A 25,120-nucleotide genomic window follows, 5' to 3' on the forward strand; every position below is an offset into this window, starting at 1 on the left:
GCCATGCAGAAATACCATGTACATAAATTTCATTCTAAAAAAGTATGAACAATTTCTTTTTTTTTGGAATTCTTTGGCCCCTTCTAGTTACAGGTGAAGCACAATTACCTGGTTAATTGTGCAATTACCTGGAGACCAGCTACATGTACAAAATAGCTATCACACCATAAACAGCTCCAACCAGCTGTAAAGTTAGACCTGGAAAGTGTGTACTGACTTGATAGCTGGTTGCTATTGAGCTTTAGTATGCATGTGTAGCTTGGGTGTACCAAGCCCAGTGTAAAACCCCAGAGCCCTAGGGATCCCAGCAGACATAATCCCCAGAGTTCAGGGATTTCTTATGCATCTAAGCTGAGGCATTGCAGGAGCTGTGATCTCCAGAGTCCAGGGGTTTCCCGTGCTACCAAGCCCTGGGGACAGTGGGAGCACAATCCCAGGGTCCAGGGGTTTCCTGCACTCCCAAATCCTAAGGATTGCTGCAGTCATGATCCTTAAGGTCTGGGGGTTTCCTGCACCCCTAAACCTTAAGGATTGCTACAGCTGTGATCTCTAGGATCTGGGAGTTTCACACCCCCTTAAGCCCTTGGGATCTCTGCAGCCATGATCCCCAGGGACTGGGAGTTTCTTGCACCCCTGAGCCCTAGGGATCTGTGCATCCCTGCATTGATCCCCTGGGTGCAGGGGTTTCCCACACCTCCTGGGGTGAGGAGATCACTGTAGCAGTGTTTCTCCGGTCCTGCAAGTGCGTGGGGCACCCCCGCAGTTTCAAGTCCCTCAGCTAGGGTATATGGGGCTCCCTGCTGAAGGAGCTTGTCAGAGCATCAAAAGCCTTGGATTAGGCTCCTTTTGCATTGGCAATAAGTCACTATGAGATAATTCATGATCCCACAGTTGCGTCCTCTGCCATGCCAACATGCATGGCAGAAGGCATGATTGTGTAAATTGCCCATTAGAGCCCATTGCACTTTTAGCTTCATGCTGGCAGGGCACAGTGACTGCCCACAGGTGGCAGCAGCTGTGTTGGTGTCAGGGGCATGGTGGCGGCGTGTGGGGAGCTCCCGTAGGCAGCCGCAGTGGTTTTGGAGGTAGGGGAGGGAGGGGGACATGAATGCTGATTGGCAGTTGGTGACCACCTGCAGACACCGCCAGCAGTGTCAGTGGTGAGGGGAAGGGGGTGTGTGGTGAGCAGTGACTGCCTGCATGTGCTGCTGGGAGCATTGGCAGCAATTTTTACATGGGGTGCACTGCCAATCTCAGGGGGTGCACGTGCACCCACATGCAGCCCTTTGCATCACCAATGATAGAGGGGCCTCAGAAACATAGTGAGCTCTTTATTTCTAGTGTAGACCCATTAACTTGAATGGAATTAAACATAAAATGTATTTGGCTTGAAATTACCTTTTTTATCATATACTTATTATAACTGCCCTTGATTCATGGTATCTTTATTCAAAGAAAATATAACTCTCTTAAAATACCATTTTTTTAAAGTTTTCCTGATTGCATGTCTTATAGAAAGAATAGCCTGCAATATATTAGCCCATCACTAATTGTCACAAGGAATTAGACAGGTTAACCCAAGCTTGACATATTTAGCACAGGTCACCACAGACTATTCCAGGTAGAGGACTTGACCATTTCTATTTCATTATTACTTTTTGAAGCTAGACCACTGGCCTCTTGACACAAATGCAGGCCTTCCACTGATCTTAGGTGCTTGTACAGTTTCCTGTGAATTCATAGTTTGGCTATCAATCCAATTATAGGTATAGCTTTGCTTTGAATTTACATGCCACATTCTGCCAGTGTGATGCCGTTTGAGTGGTGCCTTATCTTAGAAGTAGTCTCATTGATTTTTGGCTCTTCCCTACTGCTATATTCTTATGAAGTAATTATTCTAATTCTGTTTTTTAAAAAGGAGTTCTTTCTTAGGGCCTTGTTACACATTTCACTTTGTATTGCTCAAATGTTGAGTGGTGCTGAGTGTTAGTGCTAGCTCGAGTTTGGGGCACTCACACCTTAAAGCTAAAACCCTTCTCTGTTTCTCACCTGCACAGCTGTTACTTGCCACTACAGGGCTGGTGAGCCAGAATAGACTTTTGTCCCTGCCCGAGGTGGAGGTGTGTGAGAAATGGGTTGGGGCGGGGGGTGGGAACGTGAAGTTGGGATGTGGAGAGTTAATAGAATGGAGGTAGGTAACGAAATGGAGGGAAGAAAGGAAATGGAGGTGGGAGAAGGGTGGTGAAATGAGGGAAGTCAGCCACTGAAGGATAAAATAAAAAGAAGTAAAATAATTAAAAAGAAATAAAGAGGAAATCAACTAAAGAATGTCTCATATTTTAATAAACTGGAGTTTGGGATTAGGGCCTTGGGAGTGCTGGTCATGAGTCTTGGGATGGTTGGCAGGTGGGAACAGTGAGGGAAGGGAGTTTTGGGGGAGCTACTGCCTCAGCTCATGGGAACCCAATATGCCCCCCTTAAATTCCCCTAGACTCCACTCCTGGACTCATCTGTGCCTTGCAAGCTGGCTAGCTGGCATGTGCTCTGCAGATTGTTTGCACAGGGTTATACCCCTGGGGGCAAGAAAGTCATACCCCTGGGGGGGCAGGAGGAGGAGTTGGCTTGGTGCCAGAACTGCCCCCTGGACAGTAGAGTTTAGAGACTGGAAAGTTTGCCCACTGAGAACAGGAGGGTGGGGGAAGGCACAGTGCATTCTGGGACGCTGGACAACTAACTGAAACTTGGGTGGTTCATCTATGGGGAGTGGCCACACATTAATGGAACATGAGCTGGATAACATGGATCAGAGATAAACCTGCCTTGGAGTGGTGTAACTTTAAGATACCTAAAGTGTGCTTAAAACTAGTTTCAGATGTTCAGGTGTGGACAATCCAGGGGCTAAGAGCTGCAGGAACTGCCTACAATCTGTGTGTAACAAGGCCGTTAGAGTTACATGATACACTGAGAAAGGTAACTAGAAATGACTTTGTAGTGATGATTATGGATGATTCCAGAAGACAGTTCTTAATTCAAAAAGACCAAATTGTGATTAGGTCAGCTTAGAGTCTTTGGTTCATTACACATTTTAATGATGACATTTTTGAATACTGAAAAATTCTGGACATTAAATTTCTTTGATTTTCAGGATTAGGTTGGAGTTATATTTGAATGGGATATCAGTGGACTGAGATACAAAATTTACATGGGTTCAAGACTTTCACAGTTTGAAGAATTTGGGATCTAGTATTCATTCAATCCATTATCACAGTACAGTTGTGATCTGACTCTAGCCGCTCTCACAGTTCAGGTCTGACTCTAAGCTGCCCTGAGGATTGTGATTTATTTGATATATGATACTAACTTGAATGAGTATTTGTTTCTATTTTTTTTTGTTATTTGTAATGAGTTTTTTCAACAACAGCCTTAGGTTCTAATCTTCTCTATTTTGTCTTTTTTGGGTCACTTTTAGGGTGGTCCTGGCCCAGCAGGTCCACCAGGTGAACCTGGAGAACCTGGACCAATGGTAAGATTAAATTAATGTATATGGATCTCTCCAGTAAGAAGTGATATCTGGCAGCAGCATTATTTACTATATTTGTGTACAGTACCTTTTCTCATGCTGTATAGCTATAATTACTATATGACTAGACATGTGGTCAGAACTGGTGATAGATTTTTCTGCAGGGTCACTGAATTTCAGTAATTTTTAATGGCAATAGTTTCCATGCTTGCAGTAAAGGACATCCATTTTAATAATAACAATAATTAGCACTTTTAATCCATCGTAGGACAGAAGATACTGGATTTGGTTAATCAAAACTAGTCTCCTGCAATTGAAAGCTACCATCTAGTAAATACTTATCCAAATAGGTTCACGAGAACATCCATTCCAGACCCTCCCACACACTATAACCACAAAATGCATTTTTGTATAGCTAGGATCTTTACAAATATATATATAAAAAAACGTATTAAAACACCCCTACATATGATGTGCAGGATAGAAGGATACACAGGAGTACCACCTGTGGTTTAGGCTAATGAAGCATTAGGAAACTTGTTAGGTCAAATATTCCAGGATGATCCTAAAAAGTGGACTTTGTTCCATGCCACAGAGAATGACAAAAAAATCTTTTGGTAACCTGACCTGGGAGAAAAGTCCTTTCTAATCCTAAATCTGGCTCCCAGTTTTCATCTTGAAGCATTGGTAAGCATGGGATAAACTTGGCAAGAAGAGATTAGGATGACTTGCCTAAGGTCATAAAGCGAGTCAGGGATGGAATACTGGTTCTCCTGACTGAGAAGTCCACGCTATAATCGCTAACTATTTTTGTCTGGTAAGAAAGTGGACTCACCTGACGGCAATGTACTGTGCCTCTGAAAGGCCCTTGGTCATAATCCTGACCAGGAGTTTGAAACAATTGTGAAGTACCTATTTGCCCTTAAGGAATCCATTCCACATCTTAAACAAAGTTAAATGTATCTTTCCTTTTGAATTGTGAGATAGAATAGTTAGGAAGGGCATGCCAGTTAAGAGTTACAGTATTGCTGAAAAATAAGAGCACCTTCTTTACTATATCTTATAAAACAAACTTCCAGAATGAAATATTTGAGGTAATGTTTAAATTAACATATTCTTAAATATTTAATGTATTTATATCTTAGGGTCCAGTTGGTTCTCGTGGCCCAGAAGGACCTCCAGGCAAACCTGGTGAAGATGTAAGATTATTTTTTGTTCATTTTGCAATTTTTTTTTCTTTAAAACAAGCACTGCCTTATCATTTAGAGGGTCTGACTAGTGGGTGGGTATGTTCTGATGATTCTTGTTCATTTCCATTTCAACATACCCTAACTATTCATTGAATCTGGTACTATAGCTACTAACCTTCAGCCTAAGAAGACAGGATAAAATTCCTATCTTTTCAACATTCTTATTTCTACTCTTTATCTAGCTCCCTTGTGCCTGAAAGCTTGTCTAGCATCTTTACCAACTATTCACTTGTTCCAATAAAAGATAGCATCAAAATTCCTTGCTTCCCACATATTTCTTAGACGATTATGGCTATAACAACATTCAACTCTATTATAGTTTTGGTGTGGCATGCAGGGGCTCACTCCCCCAGGGCTGTAATTTTCAGATACCTGATATACCATATCTGTAATGTTCTTTGACCCTACTTTTGAGATGCAGCCTTATTCTGAGATGCTGGTATGAAATCAATCCTTAAATAATGCATAGGAGCTTAAGAAAAGTTTGGGAGCAGGTCAGTTAGGAAGAAAAATGCATTGACAGGATGTTTGGATCTGGATAATAACATATTATTGGTTTCAGATCAGTGGTGCTCAACCTTTTTCACCATGGGCCAGTTGGACAGTGCTCTATCTACCCATGGGCAGATTGTGCTGGTGGTCCCCATCTGATACCTGGAATGCTGGACACTATTCTACCATGTGGAGGGGAAAGAGGAAAGCCTGGCCCCAAGCCAGTCCTGCAGAGGAAGGGAGCATGGCTTGGCCCTGTGGGGGAAACGGGGTGTGGCTCAGTCTCACCCCAGCCTAATGGGGGAGGGAGAAGGTCCTGCCGGGTAGGGAGAAGGGAACATGGCTCAGCCCCAACCTGGTCCCACAGGGGAGGAAGGGAGCACGGCCCAACCCAGCAGAAGGGTTGGGGCCATGGCCCAGCCCCAGTTGGGCCCTGTTGGGCTGGATGGAGGGCGAGGGAGGGCACTGATCCATCACCACCAAATTTCCTGACCCAAGCGGAGAGTCCTGTTGACAAGATGCCAAGGCTTCATGGGTCACATTTGGCCTGTGGGCCAGAGGTTGAGCACCCCTGTTTTAGACCATTTGAGTTGCTCCTGAAGACTTAAGTACACCTATAAGTGAAAGAATGAGACAACTGTGATGTATTATTAATGTGGCCTCTGCCACCAAGTTGAAATCATATATACTTAAGATTAATTATTTTCTGGTAAGGTACATATATATTTGTTTGTAAAAGCAGGGACAATACATTTTAAGCCTGAATTTTAATAACTGGGGGAAGATTAAGGATAACAATAATAACAACAAAACACTAGATAAAGATTCAACTCCAAGTTTTTTTTTGCATTAAATAAATTATATATTGTGGCATCAGAAATTCCCTGCTGACACATAGGGCTCACTCAGATGAGTGCCCATGTGCAGAAGTGTGCCACTGTTTTTTGTTGCTCTGCACGCCCTTGCATGTGGATTTTGGTGCATGGAGAAATGACCTGCTTTGTGGAAATGACCATTTCCTTGCTCCACCCTGCTCTGGGCCTGCTAGAGGAGGGGAGATGCTCTGGCTGGCGGCTGGAGGACTCTTCTTGGAGGACTCAGCCTCCATGCCTGCCAGTGTATGCTCCAGGAGCATAGATCATGCCACTTTTTATTGTTCAGGCTTTTTTTGATACTGGGATCTCCCGGCATCAAATTTTGGCACTGCACTGCAAGTTAGTAGTGCGGCAAACAGATGTACATGTGGTGCATGTCTGCGGTGGCTTAAACAGCTTTGAAGTGCCCATACAGTACAAATAATTATAAGAACAGACATTTTAAGAAGGGATCAGCTCTTAATTCACTGAAACCAAATCAATATATAACAGAGGTTATATTTCTCTAATTCCCAAACTTATAAAGATTTCTTAGTTACCTTTTTGATGTGCTTTATTCCACCTAAGTTTCCATTTCCAAGCCCAGTTCAGAACCCCAGGTGCTTTATAACAAATTCATAGGGATGGTTGGTTGGTGACTAGCACTGACTGAGCAATCCTGTTTAAAGTCTATTTACTCAGCTCATGTCAGGTTTCTTTCAACTTCAGATTGCGCATAAAATGTTTTCATTGAGTTATAATTAAGTTATTCAAACAGTTGAACACTAATAAAGAAAAATAACAAGCCAAAGCCCAAGCCAATTTAGGTTAATATTGCCAGAGAAAATTCTTAGATCATAAATAAAAATAATTTAATACAGAATATTGCATTTTTACTAATTCAGAGGAAAACAGATCTACAGCACTACCTACAGTCTGGCACATAGGTCAGTTAAAATCAGTTTTCCAGAATTTTCACAATAATTCTGCTTTATTTAAAAATGCTACATTGTTATGTTTATTAATTTGGTCACCATAATTAAATACTTACCCAGGGACACCTGTGCTATTGCTGGATTGAATGTAAATAGAACATGATGACTTGCTGAATGAGAACATGAACTTTATTGGGAAGATTTTATATAATAATTTATTTTTTGACCTTCTTATATGTTGACTTTTATTTTAGGGTGATCCTGGTAGACCAGGACAAGGTGGTGAGGTTGGATTTCCAGGATCTCCAGTAAGTAAACACACACATTGACTCTAAAACTAAATTTTTAAATAAGTATTACAGTTGCTTGTTCCAAGGTAATGACATGGAATTATCACACCCAGCCAGTGCCACTTTTTTGAGTGGTTAAATTAATTTTGTTGACACCAAATTTACACCAAAGGTGAATATGTTGGGTGACCATATGTCCCATTTTAGCTGGGACAGTCCCAGATTTCAGAGGCTGGTCCCAACCAGCTGTTGGGACTTATAATGGGTATCTTTGAAACACAGGGGCATGGGGCACAGTCTGAATGGGAGTTGAAGTGGTGCAGAGTACCTTGCATGCACACAGCCGTACTGCTACCAATTTGTGAGCGTGTGTTTTGTGTGGGGGGGCTGGTAGTGTCCTGGATTTCCTAGATGATGTTACGGGTTTCTGGGATTTCCATGTGGTCAGCCTGTGAATATATCCCTTATGAATATATCCCTCATGACATGAGGCAGCATTTCCTACTATCTTGCATTGCCATTTATGTCCGTGTATAATAGGTTTCTATACAACTTTGTAAATTGCACAATGCACAACAATTGTTCCCAAAGTTTATATTATCATTTTTCAAGGGAATATTCTTTGAGCAATATTGGGGTTAGTAGTTAAAAATGCTGTGAGCAGTGTCCTATTCACACTCTCCGGGATAAAATGTTCTGGTGTGTTGTGTCTGGGAAGGAAATATCTTGAATTATCTCACAGAATTTATGATTCCTAGAATACCTGAAACTTCACATATATGTATTTATATACCTTAAGCAGGCGGCTGGTCTCATTGGCTTATAAAACTACTCATATGCTGAAAATATGTACACTACAAATGTTTTCTCATGGGGTGAGACATTATTCTCAATTAAGTAATTTTCAGATTGTTTGGAGTTTTATAGCTCACATCCAACACATTAAACTCAAGACTAGTAGGCTAGCACGCACTCTGGAACAGTTACCCTCTCATCAAGCTGCTTCTGGTGATAAGATCATTTTCCTCTTTCTTTAACATTTTAGAACAATTTTAAGTTTCTGAACATATATTTTTCTGTAATGCCTGTAATAACATTGCTGGCATTGAAAGACATATGCAAGATTTATTTTCTGCTAGAGAAAATGTAAAAAATATTGTGCAGCAAGAAATCCTTTGGTAGACTGGGAATGTTGATGTGCTGCCAATATTTCAGCCAAAGGGTTCCAGAAACGTTTTTTGCTTAGCCTGTGATAAGTTCACTGTAGCAGGTGTGCATATGTTTGCAGAGAGGCAAAACAAGAGACTGGGGAATATATGAATTTGTTTTCCTGTTTACACAAAACTTTCTAATCACCATAATCAAAGAACAAAGCACAGTACTGGGCAAACAATGTTTCATCATTGGAAAAATATTTGAAAAATATTAATATACTGTCCATGAAAGCTTTACTGATTAAATTAATGCCACGCTATAACAGTCAACTTGTACAATTTGAAAAATGCCTGCAGGTGAAGGCTTTTTACTGGGGCCAGAGATCATGTTTTCCTGTGATGTTCCAGTTAGTGTCATCTAGTCAATTCAATGCAGACAATATATAACTTCATCTTCTTTGATTTTCTAGTCCTGTATTATTTCCCATTGGACTTTGTTTAATAAAAGATCAGTTGTACTGACTTTGATAATAAAAGCACTCATAATGCTAATAAAAACAGATCTCCCCAGGTAATGTTTATCATTTTGGTTTTTATTATGCCAAGATTATCTACATTGCATTCTTCTGTTGGTATAATTTAGCTAAATGATACTCAACTATTTTTTTTATACCAAGCTAGAATCTGGAGAGCAGGAAGATCACTCCAGGGGTGTTGTCTTCCTGTGCAATATATGCCACAACAGACGTACTATGCCTGTTGACACAAGGTAGTACAGTGTTGACAAAGCCTGATCCAAAGTTTCTTAAAAGTCAATAAGGAATATAACAGGAAGCTAGTAATGCTGTGAACAATAAGACCTCTAAAGTTCTCCTGATCATTATGTTGACTTTAAAAGGGTATTCTTCACCTATACATCCTCACTATTGTATGTTGTGTGTTTCTATCACCAAAGTGAATATGTTTAGTATATAGCAATTAGGTAGGTATACCAAGACCCAGTACTTTATTTTGTTCCCTTCTCTATCTAGTTCAGCAGTATGTACACTATCTACTATAGGTGGTAGGTATGTCAGTGTATCTACTCTTCACCATAAGGGGAGCTTCTTACTCCTGAGGTCTAGGTCACATTATCTGTGTTTGTTTTTCTTTTAGGGGACACGAGGCTTTCCTGGTGCTCCAGGTCTTCCAGGTCTCAAGGGCCACAGGGTAAGCCTTAATTATCTGCTTTCCTAAAAATCTATCACAACAGCTGAGTGTACAGACAATCAGTCTGTTAGATGCTTGTAGGGATTAGACCTATTGATCTCTACAAATAATGGCTGAAACATGGGAGATAGGAATGGAAAATATCTACTAGAAAAACCTGCTCCATCTCCCTTTAAGTTGATCCTTTATAGTACATTTTCTAGTGTTTCTCCAGTCTAGTTTCAGGTAACATAGAAAACTAGGAAAAAGTTAGACAAGGTTCTTTGTGTGGATCTGATGTCTTTTATTAAATAGTTGGAAAACAATTATTAAGCAAGCTTTGGGTTCAGAAAACCTTTGTCAGGCTAAGGAAGTTTCAGCAGTTGGTGTGTGCTCATCCTGGATGGAATGAAAAGTAAAGAAGCCAGGGCCTGGTCTGGTATGCGTACAAGACAGGTAGTCAGTGAAAATATAGACTGAGGACTCAATGGGTGAGAGACAGGCGGGGGTGGGGGGGGGCAGAGAGAAGGGGATGAACAGTAGAGAGATACCTGGGGAGTCAGATGTCAGGCAGGTTATGATGTATCATAAATCCAATGTCTATATTTAGAGATTGGAGAGAGAGTAGTTATCTTGTGAGAAATGTGCCCCCACACCGAACCTTGCTAGCCTCATCACCAGAAGCAAACTTCCTCAAGTCCAGAACACACCAAATGGATCCAGACTGTGACAAGAAATGCAAAACCTGCCAACACATTTCCACCACCCCCACAATTACTACACCCCACAACAGAGCCATCAGCATTCCTGGATCTTACAGCTGCACCTCCAGAAATGTAATATATCTCATCCAGTGCACCCAATACCCTGATGGAAAATACATAGGAGAGACCAAACAACAACTGCACACCAGAATGAACGCACATCGGAAATCTATCAAAGACAGGAATACCCAGTTACCTGTGGGGGCACATTTCTCACAAGATAACCACTCTCTCTCCGATCTCTCAGTCCTGATCCTCAAAGGAAACTTACAAAACACTTCCCAGAGACGAGCCTATGAACTCCACTTCATCAGCCTCCTGGACACTAAAAATCATGGACTAAATATAGACATTGGATTTATGATACATCATAACCTGCCTGACATCTGACTCCCCAGGTATCTCTCCACTGTTCATCCCCCTTCTCTCTCTTCCCTCCCCCTCAGCCTGTCTCTCACCCATTGAGTCCTCAATTTATGTTTTCACTGACTACCTGTCTCGTATTCATACCAGCCCAGCCTCTGGCTTATTTACTTTTCATTCCATCCAGGATGAGCACACACCAACTGCTGAAACTTCCTTAGCCTGGCGAAGGGTTGTTGAACCTGAAAGCTTGCTTAATAATTGTTTTCCAACTATTTAAGTTGGTCTAATAAAAGATATCAGATTCATGCAAAGAACCATTTCTGCTTACGTCTTTAGACCAACACGGCTACAACCTACACCTCTGTAACAGGAAAAAGTTAAGTATTATTAAACTCAAATATGGAGAAACCTGGCAGATCTGGCAGCTCTCACTTTAGGATGGAGAACACTAGAGGTGGATATGTTTACAAAATACACAGAGTAATTTCAAATTACCCAGGTTTGCGGCTAAGCTTCTACTTCAGGAAGCCCTGCACAGGATTTACTGTGCCTCTGAGGTTCTCTTGTTTTTAAGGTTTGTATACATATTGCAAGACTCTTGTTTTTAAATGGGACATGAATCACTCTTCTCAAAAACTGTTTAATTTAAAAGATTTTAGAATTTATTTTCCCATCTGCCTTCTGTGTTTATTTTTTCTTCTTTCAACCTCAGATCCACCCTTGATGCTTTAATAAAAGATTGACTGATAATATTCTAGAGCATTATAGAGCATCTTCATATTTTTGTAATTCTTCTCACAGGGTCACAAAGGACTAGATGGTCCTAAAGGTGAGACTGGAGCACTGGGAGCCAAGGTAATACAATACTTCCATTATGAACTTTGGAGTTTCAGAGGAATTGCACAGTGTTAGCCTTGTCTGCTTGATTTATATTAGTGATTTGAATCTGGAAGGATCTTAAAGGCAAAAGAATAAAACCTTCAGAATAACAATGATTATTCCTGCTTCCTATGATGCTAAAACAGTTGGCAACAACTTATCTTTAAAGCAACAAACTTTAGATTCTCCTCTGCTCAATATTATCTGTACATTTCCTGAGCAGAACTGCTTGTAAATTGTCAGTTTTCATTGTGTGTCTAGTTGACTTCATTTGCACAAAACTCGGGTATTTGCAGCAGGGGTTCAGATGCAGGTATTAAAATCTAGCCAGCTCCCGAATTTAGGACAGCTCTTAAACTCTTCAGTCTGTCATTTAGCATAATGTAGAAGGTAGTTCACCTGCTTCACTTACAATGTGCTATAGCCAGTGATGCATAGAAGAGACTCATCTTCTAGCTTAACTCCAGGCCAGGGTTGCTCTTCTCAAAACACTTTCCATGGTACATGGTTGCCTTGTGTGTCTCTTTTGAAATGCCATATTTACTCAAACCCCAGCCAAGGTCCCACTGCATTTAACATGGGGAAAACCCCCCTGCTTGTTTTGGATTTGAGTACAAATGGTGTTAAATGCTGGACTCTTAATTAAGCAAAAGGGGGCTTTACTCCTCTCAGAACCCAGCCCAGGGAAAGGATTTTTATGATCACGGGTGACTCCAAGCAGGATGTTCACTTGAAGCCCAGCGCTACCCCACGGCAAAAAGAAATGAGCAGACTCTTCAATTAAACTGGAAACCACAGGACTGTATTAATGATAACAGACAACAACAATACTTACAATAATTACAAGATTATTTACATTGAGAAGTAAGAAAATAGTAAGGGGGAGAGAACAGAATAGTCAGGAGAAAAATAGAAGGCATAAAGGTGTTGGGTTTCTTATGAACAGAGGACAGAGGACAACTGGATTGTTCTCTGATGGCTACCCTACAAGGCACACACCATTTCTCACACCCAACTCACACACGCAGAGCAGAGCTCAGGCCCCTTTTTAACCCTTAAAATCACTCCATATTTACAATCCAATCATCTCTCTAGGGCACCTGGCACTTAAATGTGCATCCAATTGGTGCTTCCATCAATCATCACGGTGAAACAAACTTATTAATTTTAACCATAGATGCCTTCTCTTTGGGCATCATTCACTTGACCTCAGGGAATAGCAGTCGCTGCTTTTGGTGCCAAAATCCTTGTTGCTGGGTCTTTACTGTACATGCTAATATATGTATTTAGGTCAGCCCCTCAGTGGCAAAAAGTTCACTGCAGAAGCTTGGCTCTACACCAGCTCCTGGGCCTCCCTCCCTCTCTCCTTCTTCAGCTTTGGCTCTGGCCCAGCCTTGCTCTAGCCCACGGCACAGAGCATATGGCTGCTCCCATCTCACCATTCATTTAACCAACAAAATCAATATCAGAAACAGAATAGACAGAGCACAGATGTCTTCTGACCTTTTAAACACTGTGTCATCTGGATCAGATTGCTTCTCCTGCACCAGGAAAGAGCAGTTTTTTCTCACAGTTCTTGTTGCTATTAGCCCTTGTCTACCTACCCTGCCCACACATAATTTGGTCACAATCTAGCTGGCTGTCAGATTATGGTAGCTAATTGATGGGTCAGATGTGATAATGCTTGGGAAGAATTGGGTATATTGTCTTCTAACCACATTTGGAAATGATATACCATATCTCATGCTACTTCAGTGGGAAAATGTAAATACAACTCTTTGTATCAGTATTGAGTATGATTTATATAACTCACCAATACTGCTAGGCAAATTTTTCCTTGTAAATTAAACTTAGATTGAGATGGGAAATAATGTAGTTTCATTTTCCTTTAACATATTTTTGTGCTTTCATTTGCATTTCTAGGGTGAATCCGGTCCTCCGGGTGCCATGGGTGCAACTGGACCTCTAGTGAGTGGCTAGTGCAATATTTGCAATTTGATTTTATATTTTATTTAACAGATATGTCTGCAAGACTACACACGCTATTCACTTCCCTGTTATCACAAGGAGCCTGCACTTCATGAATGAGTTAAGATTATTGAAAACTGTGATTGATTTCTTAGACTTTTATTTCCTAGATAAGTAAATTATTAAAATTCTATTGTAGTCAGTGGAGTTCTGTCCATGTACACCAACAGTGAATCTGGTCCATTGTTTCTGTTACTCCTTGTAATACCTTGATGCCACGAAAATCTCTTTTGTTGTGGGCATATCTACACAGGATGCTAAATGCTCAGTAGCCCAATACTACGGTGCATTAGTATGTCATAGCACAAACAGTGCTAATACAGTAACATGCACTAGTATTCCACTAACATGCAATACTGTCATGAAAAACATGTGCTGGCACTACTGCACACTAGCACCAATTACTGTGCACTTATTTAATACTTGAATATACAAGTACTAAATTAAATGCGCAGTATCTACAGCACATTAATACATGTGTAGATGTGCCCCATCAGTAACTTATAAATCAGGAAGTTTAACACAAATCAGAATTAAGTTTCAATATTATAACTTCCTCTTGTGATTTTAGGGTGATTCTAAAATATTTTCCAATGAAAAACCACATTAAGTCATTAGGTCAGTTAGAAAAATATTAGCTAAAAATACTAATGTTTGAAGATTCTTGAGTCTATGACTAGGCTAAGTATGTGGGTCATGGCAGGGAAGCAGAGAAATACTTTTTATCCAGTTATCATGGAACATTTTCACTCAGGTGGTATTTAGGGTACCTGTAAAAATGTAAGTGTTACTGACTTGTACAGCAGCACAGGAAAAATCTCACTTTGAGCAGTGACATGCCTGGGGGGAAGAGATAAAAACAGCTTATGTTATCTAGAATGAATGTCATTCCTGAAGTGGAATTTAATTTGATAATGAATCACAGCAAATAAGATTGAATTACTGACCCTTTGCGAATAGGATGATACTTATACAACTGAAAATGGAGAAGAGAATACAGAGTACTTACTTCTTTTCAGCAAAATGTATAAAGCTGACTAAGAACATAGATTACCTTCTTCTTTATGGACATTCTAGGCCAAGGTAATATTCACCTGCAGCAAAAACACTAGCCTGGTCCTTATACCCTAACTCATCTTTTTAGTCCTTATTCATGCTTGTAGTCTCACTGTACCTAAGCCTACTCCCATTAAATCCCAAATTCCTTCAGTGGTAGCAATCACAGAAACATAGATGTAGAGTTGGAAGGGACCTTGTAGATCTTCAAGTCCGACCCCCCACCTGGGCAGGAGAAAAACTGGGCTCAAATGACTCCAGCCAGTTAGGCATCAAGCCTCTTCTTAAAGATCCCCAGGGTAGGAACCAGCACCACTTCCCTTGGAAGTTGGTTCCAGACCCTAGCCACCCTAACTGTGAGTCTAATCTAAACAGATGTCTAATCTAAACCTAGTCTCCAACAATTTATGGCTGTTATTCCTTGTTATGCCAGGGGGCGCTAGGGGAAACAAGTTCTCTCCCAAACCCTTCTGGTCCCCCCTAGTGAGTTTATAGACAGTCACCAGGTCCCCCCTCAGCCTTCTCTTATGAAGGCTGAACAGGTTCAGGTCCCGCAGTCTGTCATTGTAGGGTCTGCCCTGTAGTCCCCAGATCATGCGGGTGGCCCTCCTCTGGACCCTCTCAATGTAGTCCACATCCCTCTTGAAGTGGGGCACACAGAACTGGACACAGTACTCCAACTGTGGCCTGACCAGTGTCATGTAGATGGGGAGGATCACCTCCTTGGCCCTACTTGAGATGCATCTGTGGATGCACGACAAGGTCCGGTTAGCCCTGCCAACCATGACCTCGCATTGTCAGCCCATGTTCATCTTGGAGTCAGTAATAACCCCAAGATCCCTTTCTGCCTCCATGCTCTCAAGAAGGGAGTTTCCCATCTTATAAGTGTGCTGCTGGTTAGTACTGCCCAAGAATACAGTAAGATCCCTTTTATGACTGAGGCTTATGACGCTCTCTAATGCAGAAGTACAATGTAAAGATTTTATTCAGACTCAGAGAAATATTAAGAATGAAGGAAAAATGGAAAAAAATCTGGATATTATGGTTATCGTGGTAAAAGAGTGGGGGTGGGGGAAAAGGGAATTCCATATTTTGCCCACCCTTACCACTCCTTATTATCCTTACATGATGAGCTACTGAATTAAAGCATTTTTGTATTGCCTTTTTATAGGGCCCTAGAGGAATGGCAGGAGAAAGAGGGCGAATTGGACCACAAGGGGCTCCGGTAAGTGGATGTTTAAAGTTCTGCTGTCAGCTATTAGCCATACCGTTATGCATGCTTACTTTTTATCAGGTTCTTTTAAAACCTAACTACAGTAACCTTTTCCCCACAGTTTATCAAGGTTGAAAAATATTTGCTAATGCACATAACACAAGTAGTTATAGCTCCTGCATGAATTATTAGTTTCAGTCAAAGACAATCTATTGCAAGACCTGAGAAAATATTTTCAGGATCAGGCTCTTAATTTAAATTAAAAAAACCCAATATCAGTTTTAAATATCAAAAAAATGTGCAAATTACAGACATTAATCACCATCCTTTTAAATAAAAATATGCAAGAAAATATTAGATTCATTGTGATGGTTAAGAACTGTGCAACAGTAAAAAATAAAAAAATAAAACAAAAAAGTTTTTTTTAATAGTATGTTTAATCTATTTTGACTAAGAACATTTAGTCTGTGAAATTTCTTGTAAAAAAAAGGTTTCACTTGCAAAATTTGAAGTGATGTTTATATCTTACAGGAATTACCTTTCCTCTGAAAAAATAAAAGCAAAATATCATATTTTAATTCAAAACTGTAGAAATGATCTTTCTAAAATGATCCTATTTTCCAGCAGAAAAATTAACTTTCTTAAGTCTTTCATGATATAGGACAATCTTCAAAAATGATACAAACCCTTTGATTTCTTGGTATTTTATATATTTCCGTGTTTGTGACTGCATTATGTACTGTGTTGTCCTATAACAAGGGTAAAACCCTGACAGCATTGAAACCATTGGTAAAATGCTCATTTACTTTATTGGGGCCAGGTTCCCCTCTCAAAATTCTTCCATGTCCTCCTCAATGAGCAGACTGGTATCATTTATAAAGACATGCTATCACAAACACTAACATTCAAACACATGATTTAATGAGAATTCTTGTAACCGCACTGGTTCTTATTTGTTTTCCTGTGCAGGGTGGACGTGGTACACATGGCATGCCTGGAAAGCCTGGACCAATGGTAATTCCTTTCTTTGTTCTTAAAGTTCTACACATTCTTTCAAAAGAACCCTGAACAACTTTTCCTAAGGGTTAGTTTGGTAACTGACTATTATGATTGATTGATTCCTGGCACTGCTGTAAAATTATTAACTACATCTCATAGAGCTGTGCTGTGGAAAAGGTACTGCCTATCTTTTACTTCTGTGAAAGCAAATGATTTTAATCTGTGTGGGGAGTAGGTGCTTTATTCATCTTCTGTTAGGGAGCTGATGTGCCATAAGTTGATACAATGATATCCAGATAGCAGAGGGATAGGCAGTATGGAAACACATATTATAATAAAGAGTCATTTATCAATGTCTTCCTTTGCCATTAAAAGTGACAAAAAATACTGTATTTACTTGATTCTAAGATGACTTTGAATTTAAGATGACCATGCAACAATTAGATTCTTGACATGGACAATTATATATTTGTTATAATTTCCCATGCCTAGAATTGAATTATTGGGGGGGTCATCTTAAAGTTGTCTCCCCACTGCTATGGCAGAAAACAGCAGCAAGAGGAAGGCAATGGGAAAAGCAGAAGTGAGGAGGCAGGTGGGGGGAAGCAGAGGTGGAGGTAAACAGTGGAGAAAGCAGGGAGGGAAGCAGAGGCAAGGAGTAGAAGGGGGGAAGCAGGGGTATTGAAGCAGGCATTACGTCCCTCATCCTCTACTCTCCCTGATGACTACCACCCTTTACCATTTACATCCTCCTGCTGCTTTTCCCACTGATCCAGGCATAGGTGGAGCCCAGAACCATTCCTGCCCTATGCTGCAGGAAGCAGCTGTGCAGGGAACCTGGCTTGGCACCCCTCATCCTTCTCCTTTCCTGTCCTTTGAGCTTCCAGCATAGCTGCTTCGTGGGCACGCTGGAGACTGAGCAACAGCAGCAGGCAGACTTGTCCTTCCCTATCTGACTCCCTGCCATGAAGGGAAGGGAGGGGAGGAGGAAAAGGAAGGAGAGAGTGGATATGGTCAGGAAACATTGCTGCTGCTGCAGGATGCTGATGCTGTCTCTGCCCCAGGGGGGCTCCCTGCACAGCTGTTCTTGTGATTCTCAATTCTAAGATGAGACTGTTTGCCCCATGATGAATAGGGAAAAAAACCCTCATCTTAGAATCGAGTAAATATAGTACACACATTCTCAATAAGAAGAAATATGTGTTGCTAATAGAATAAAGACATGAACTTGCTATCTGGAATTCATAAGGAATATATATTCATAACATCTATAAAGATATTTTCTCCTTTCTGAGAAGCAGACTCACACACAGCATATGAACCATGAGCAATACCTCTATTCTGAACCTTCTGTCACATTTTAACATTCCATTAAAGAGAGTAGCACCATTTCCAAGTTGCATTCTCACTGTCTAAATACATGGTCTTTCAGACTTATTTTCAGTAATGATCCTGCACCAGGGAAACATTTATTTTTCCATATGGTTTTTACATGACTGGTTATTTTATTGTAGATGCTATTAGCTAATAATTAATTATGTCAGAAATTCAACTGAGGATATATAATAGCTGCTAAGCAAAGTTATCTGACTGTCCCTGAACAAGTCATCAAGGAAGAATAACTACAAATATTGCAATATATCAAGAAACAAATACAACAGTAAAAAGACTTCTCAATATGTTTTAAACAATTCTACAGCAGAAAAAAACTCTCAATGAAAAAAACTCTCAAGTCCCAATGTAATTTCACTTGTGGATGAAGCAAAGCACATTTTACTGAGCCCATGCTGCTGGCCTACTGGACATGCCATCTGGTTGGTTGGCTAACACATCTAGTATGTTTCCTAACAATGTCAGGAGGTTGATCCATGATGCTTAAATAGGGTATTGTTAGAGAAAATATTATTCAAGCACATGATGAATTATCCTTGAAATAAGACAAAAATTGGCAGACATATTCATGATCCAATAAATTGGGAAGTAGACTGTCATAAATATATACAGTGAGCTGTTACAGCAGTGCTTTTGTTATTTAGTACAAGGTCACTGGCACAATTATGCTCTCCATAATTAATAGTCACTGGAACAGATTGTTCTTATTGAGTCTGTCAGCTGAAGTTTCATCATATAAAACACTATTTCATAGTAGGTATCATGTTTTACAAGGAGGGGAAAAGCCAGTAAAAACCATAGGAAATAGTTTAGGAATGCACAGGCCATCATTAAGACCAATGTGTGCTACTATCTAAAGACTGCATCATACAGTAGGGATGGTGCTAGCCAGTATATTCGTACAGCATGCCCAACCCTACACAAATGGGAAAAAAAGGTAAGACTATTCAAAAACCCATCTAATGCAATGGGTATCTTTTTGTTAGTCTCATGGATCAAGCTACATAGGTAAATGAGTAAATTTGTACAGAAATGGTACATGCTTTATGTTTTATGTGCATAAAGACGCCTTGTTGAACCTGGTGCTGGCCATGGGTGATGACCTGGTGAGGGGGCTGAGGGTCCTCAATCACCTGGGGGACAGTGATCATCGCCTGCTGGAATTCACCATCCAGCACAAGATGGCAAAGGCCTACAGCAAGGCAGCAGCCCTAGATTTCAGGAGGGTGGACTTCAATGAGCTAAGGAGAATAGTCGGGGAAGCACTGAGATCCTGGAGGGAAGGGGAGCCAGGTGTCCAAGAAGAGTGGTTGCTCCTTAAGGAGATGATCCTCCAAGCCCAAAGGGAGGTAATCCCAACACAGATCAACAGGAGCAGGAGGGCACATAAGCCCCCATGGCTCACCAAAAGCATCCAGGAATGTCTTCAAGCTAAAAGGGAGGCATACACCCAATGGAAAGGAGGGGCCATCACCAGGGATGACTATACTGCAGTTGCTTGGGGATGTAGGGGGGCAGTCAGGGAGGCCAAGGCGGAGATGGAACTGGGACTAGCTTCCCAGATCAAGGACAACAGGAAGTCCTTTTTTAAATACATAGGGGGCAAAAAGAAGTTTCCGAGTAATGTGAGGCCCCTGCAGGACAAGCTAGGAAATTTGGTTGTCACACCAGATGACAAAGTGAACATATTTAACGATTTCTTTGCCTCCATTTTCCTGAGCAGGGATTGGAACAGTCACCCCCCCCAATGGGCCCCCCTTACACCCCAGGGGAGGCACACCTAGGCCAAGGGTTAGTGAGGAACTAGTTAGGGAACTTCTGGAAGGACTGGATGTATTCAAATCAGTTGGTCTGGATGATCTCTACCCCAGAGTACTGAGGGAATTGGCTGAGGTCATTGCAGGACCCCTGGCACGGCTTTATGAGCACTTGTGGTGCTCTGGTGTGGTGCCAGAGGACTGGAAGAGGGCTAGTGTGGTTCCCATCTTCAAAAAGGGGAGGAAGGAGGACCCAGGAAGCTATAGGCCAGTTAGTCTTACCTCAATCCTGGGCAAGCTTTTTGAGAAAATTATTCTAGCGCATGTCCATGAGGGGCCAGTAGGGGAGATTATGCTTAGGGGCAACCAACACGGGTTCATTAGCGGCAGGTCCTGTCAGACCAGCCTGGTGGCCTTCTATGACCAGATCACCAAATCCTTAGATGCAGGGGTAGCAGTGGACATAGTCTTCCTGGACTTTTGGAAGACCTTCGACACTGTCTCTCACCCCGTTCTCATTAAGAAACTGGGGGACTGTGCTGTTGACACCCACGCAGTCAGATGGGTCACAAACTGGCTGGAGGGCCGCACCCAGAGAGTGGTGGTGGACGGGTCATTTTTGACTTGGAGGGATGTGGGCAGTGGAGTGCCGCAGGGCTTGGTCCTCGGGCCCGCATTGTTCAACATCTTCATCAGTGACTTGGATGAGGGGGTAAATAGCACCCTGTTCAAAATTGCTGATGACACTAAGATGTGTGGGGATGTGGGCACGCTAAAAGGGAGGAGTAGGCTGCAATCGGACCTAGACAGGTTACAGGGGTGGGCGGATGAGAATAGGATATAGGATGGGATTCAACACTGACAAGTGCAAGGTGATACACCTGGGGAGGAATAATCAGCACCATACCTACAGGTTGGGGAACTCCCTTCTTGTCAATACAGAGGCAGAAAAGGATCTTGGAGTCATCATTGATTCCAAGATGAACATGGGTCGGCAGTGTGGGGATGCAGTCAGGAAGGTCTACCGCACCTTGTCATGCATCCACAGATGCATCTCAAGTAGGTCCAAGGAGGTGATACTCCCCCTCTATGAGGCACTGGAGTACTGCATCCAGTTCTGGGCACTGCACTTCAAGGGGGATGTGGACAACATGGAGATGGTCCAGAGGAGGGCCACTCGCATGATCAGGGGCAGCAGGGCAGACCCTATGAGGAGAGGCTAAGGGACCTGAACCTGTTCAGCCTCCACAAGAGAAGGCTGAAGGGGGACCTAGTGGCCTATTACATACTAGTCAGAAGGGACCAGTAGGCATTGGGGGAGTCCCTGTTCCCCCGAGCACCGCCAGGAGTGACCAGGAATAACGGTCACAAGCTGGCAGAGGGTAGATTTAGGCTAGATATCAGGAGGCGCTACTTCATGGTCAGGACAGCTAGGATTTGGAAACAACTTCCAAGAGCAGTGGTGCTGGCTCCTACCCTGGGGGACTTTAAGAGGAGGCTAGATGAACACCTTGCTGGGGTCGTTTGACCCCAGTACTCTTTCCTGCCATGGCAAGGGGTCGGACTCGATGATCTGCTCAGGTCCCTTCCGACCCTAGAAACTATGAAACTGTGCTTTATGTGTTTTCTTATCATTAGAAGAATTCCAGCTAATCTAACTTCCATTGTAAATATAAGCCTAGGCTATTAGTCAGTTTCTGATGGCATAGGACCATAACTTTATCTTTGCCTTGCCTGAACCCATGTGATGCCTAGTGCCCCTGCTGACACTAAGGGGAGGTCTGTATTACCTCAGGTTCTGCAAACATTAAGGAGATGTCTCTATCACCTAGTGAATCCCCAGTGAAACAAACTGTGCCCACTGTATAGACACTAAGTCTGTGCAAAACAGCAAGTATTTGCTTCGGATTTGGATTTGGCTGATTCGGAGGACAGTGATTTGATTCAGAGATTCAAAATACCGTCCTGATTCAATTTGGCCAAATCACATCTGGCTTTGGTGCCGCTTTGGAGATTCGGCCATAGGTTAAACAGGCAGCTGACACAGCTGCCTCCAGCTGGTAAGTCTGTTGGGGTTGGGGGAGTGGGGAGGGAAGGAGTGTGGGGCAGGGAGGGATTGGGGCTGGGGCTGGGGCTGGGACAAGCTGCCCAGCTGGGGTGGGGGGTGCCTTACTTGAGAAGTGGTGTGGGAAGGCACAGGATGCGGGTGTGGCAGCACTGGGAGTGGGGGCTCTGCTCTGCTGCCGCTTACCAAGCCAGTGCAGGGCCGGGGGGTGGGGGTGTGATGCAGGCGCAGCTCTCTCCAGGTGGAAGGGGGCAAATGGTAGCAGGGCATAGACCCCGCTCCCAGCATTGCCATGCCTGCATTGTTGCTGGGAGTAGGGGCGCTGCTCTGCCGCCACTTGCCAGCTGACACGAGGGGGCATGGGTTGTGGATGAGGGTACTGAAATTAGTATAATGTAGCTACTTTAGTGGTTGCTGGGTATCTACCTGTAAGTTATTCTGAGGGTCTTTTTGGTAGGTGGCCAGCACTGCACTAAAGCAGTTATGCTGCATTCATTTTTGAAGGTAGCATGCACAGAGCGGGCCTGAGGTTGCTTGCAGATATAAAAAACCACAAAACAAAAACAAAAAAATTGCGCTTTAAACTCTGTGCAGTCCTGTGACAAGCCCAGCACATGCCCAGATGAGGCAGAGCATTAGTGGGATCAAGTTCACTTGACATTTGCATGGATCAGGCCCTTTAGTGAAGCTTTTTTGGTGCTTTTTTCTAATCGCTGATTGAATCAGCTTTAGATGAAAGCCCCCAAAAGCCCCACTGAAGCTCCCAATGTATGCAGACACTGCAGAGCTTGATCGAAGTAATGTGCTGTTTTTTCCGGTAAAGCGCTTTTTTTTTTTTTAATGTCTGCAAGCAGTGCTGGCATGACTTACTCTAGTACTCCCTAATTTTGTCCTGATATGTGGCATAGGCATGCCCTGATATTTCCTCCACTTATTTGCAGAGATAGCTTAAGAAACCTATCTTACTGTCCCTGAACAAGGAAGCAAAAGATGAAAGGATTCCTGAAGCCCACTCCTTGTCTTTATAGCTTTACAGAAAGGAAACAGGACATGGAACTTTCAGGCAGTGGCTAGACCACAAATGTACAGTGCCAAGCAACAGCATCCACAAATGGGCTGCACTGCTCTGTTTGTGGCCATGCCAACTGGAAGCAATGTAGCTATGTGGCTCTGTACTACATCTCAGCTGTACTAATTAGGCTGCCTTTCACCGTGCAGATGAAGCTACATTGCTTCTGGTTGTGTGTGCACCTAGAGGATAATACATGCAGAGCAACTTGCTGTTTTTGAGGGTACTGATGCTGGTCACAGCATATCTGTGGTCTAGACATGGCCTGAGTCTGCAAATGAATTCTGCTAATTATTTGGGATGTGAATGAAAAATTGCTTATAATTTCTTTAAAGAATGTCAGTAGCTAGTTCTTTAATATCCAGCCTTTAGGTATACTTCCGCCTGTCACCATTTCACTTGGCACAAAAGACAGCTGGTACAATGCAAAGCATATTATGAATTCCTCTTTTTAGTAGTTTAATTTTGCTGGATTTAAAAGAGATGATTTCCTTCTGCCCTGCACCCTTTAAACTGAATAGTTCAGTAAATGGATCAGTTTATTGTGCAGAAATAGTAAAAAAAACAAACAACAACCCCTACAAAGTTATAGTCTTAAAGGATATTTGTGATGCTGAAAATCATACATCAAAATATACATTTTTTAAAATTTAGTACAGCACAACTCTTTTATGAGCACAAAGTGCTCTTGATTTTTACACCAGACAAGGATTGGGTTTCTTCCTTAGTGTCTTGGGTCCCATTGACAACATGGAGTATTTGCTGCCCACATTAGGTTTTGCATGGGCAGATCAAGTGCAACGTGGAGCTTAGTTTGCATATTTTATGTCTTAGTGGAATTATGCTAGGGCTGATAGAATTATTTATCATAAATCCCTGGTAGTATGGATGAATATTAAAATTAGGATTCAGCGGGATTCTAATAGAATACAATTTTTAATATACTTAGTATGATTATAATTAGGGACAACACTGAGCAAACTAATAATATGTCCTGACATTTGAATGTTATCATCTGCATATTTTGTTAACTTATATGTGTAATAGAGGTATGTCAGCATGGACTAGATTTAATCTTTGGTTAGCATTAGCCATCTGTTTATGTGGAGTCGTGTGTTATGTTTGCCTAATAGGACATAGTCCACTGGATATTTTACAAGAGTAGAAGTTGTATGATTGCAAAGTCAGAGTCAGATTTGTTGATTGCCTTGTCCTTTTATTACCTTTCCACAGTAGCAAGAGTATAATAAGATGAACTGATGTATTTTCAACAAAAACTTACACTGGGAAAAAGTTTATTATACAAGCCGATTGCAGGTTGGAAGTTGATAAATGAATCAAGACCTGTAATATTGGTAATGTTAATATAAAGTACTTAACTAAAACACTCCATTTATAAGTGGCAATCAATTTATAATAAATAAAGCTAAATTTATGTGTGTTGGAAAATTTTTTTAGGAAAATAGGACTATTTGGTTTCTCTTATAATGTTTTTGATTAACTAATACCTTTAAACCAGGGAAGCTATATGGTTGTATTGCCTCTTATACCTGATTTGTCTTATGTAGGGTCCTCTTGGTCTATCTGGTTCTCCTGGTTTTCCAGGCATTCCTGGTATGAAGGTAAGAAAAGTTGATTTTTTAAAGAAAAGTTTCTTTACCCTATAAAGATTTCAGTTCCCCAGAGTTAAAAAAGAAATCTGAGAGTACCTGAATTCTGCTTCATGCACAAAAAAGTCTGAATAGATTGTTGTTATTTCACTCTTAATTACCATCTGGAGCTAGATGGTGAAGCAAAAGTTGTAATGAAGCAGAAGCCATTGATGGACACCAGTTATAGATGAAGAAAT

At 41.7% G+C, this 25,120-nt stretch overlaps 1 protein-coding gene across 2 annotated transcripts in view; it reads left to right on the forward strand.

Moving 5' to 3' along the window:
* COL5A2 (collagen type V alpha 2 chain) overlaps positions 1–25,120 on the forward strand; it is a 176,103-nt gene that overhangs the window by 112,374 nt on the left and 38,609 nt on the right. For both annotated transcript variants that reach the window (XM_090045265.1, XM_090045264.1), the window contains exons 10-18: positions 3,470–3,523; positions 4,666–4,719; positions 7,306–7,359; positions 9,651–9,704; positions 11,615–11,668; positions 13,616–13,660; positions 15,948–16,001; positions 16,959–17,003; positions 24,840–24,893. In XM_090045265.1, the coding sequence (XP_089901391.1) occupies positions 3,470–3,523; positions 4,666–4,719; positions 7,306–7,359; positions 9,651–9,704; positions 11,615–11,668; positions 13,616–13,660; positions 15,948–16,001; positions 16,959–17,003; positions 24,840–24,893 (468 nt within the window). The remainder of the gene's footprint in view (positions 1–3,469; positions 3,524–4,665; positions 4,720–7,305; positions 7,360–9,650; positions 9,705–11,614; positions 11,669–13,615; positions 13,661–15,947; positions 16,002–16,958; positions 17,004–24,839; positions 24,894–25,120) is intronic.

Source organism: Crocodylus siamensis, chromosome 4, assembly GCF_052110815.1.
Source record: "Crocodylus siamensis isolate JL-2025a chromosome 4, ASM5211081v1, whole genome shotgun sequence".
Lineage (NCBI taxonomy): Eukaryota > Metazoa > Chordata > Crocodylia > Crocodylidae > Crocodylus > Crocodylus siamensis.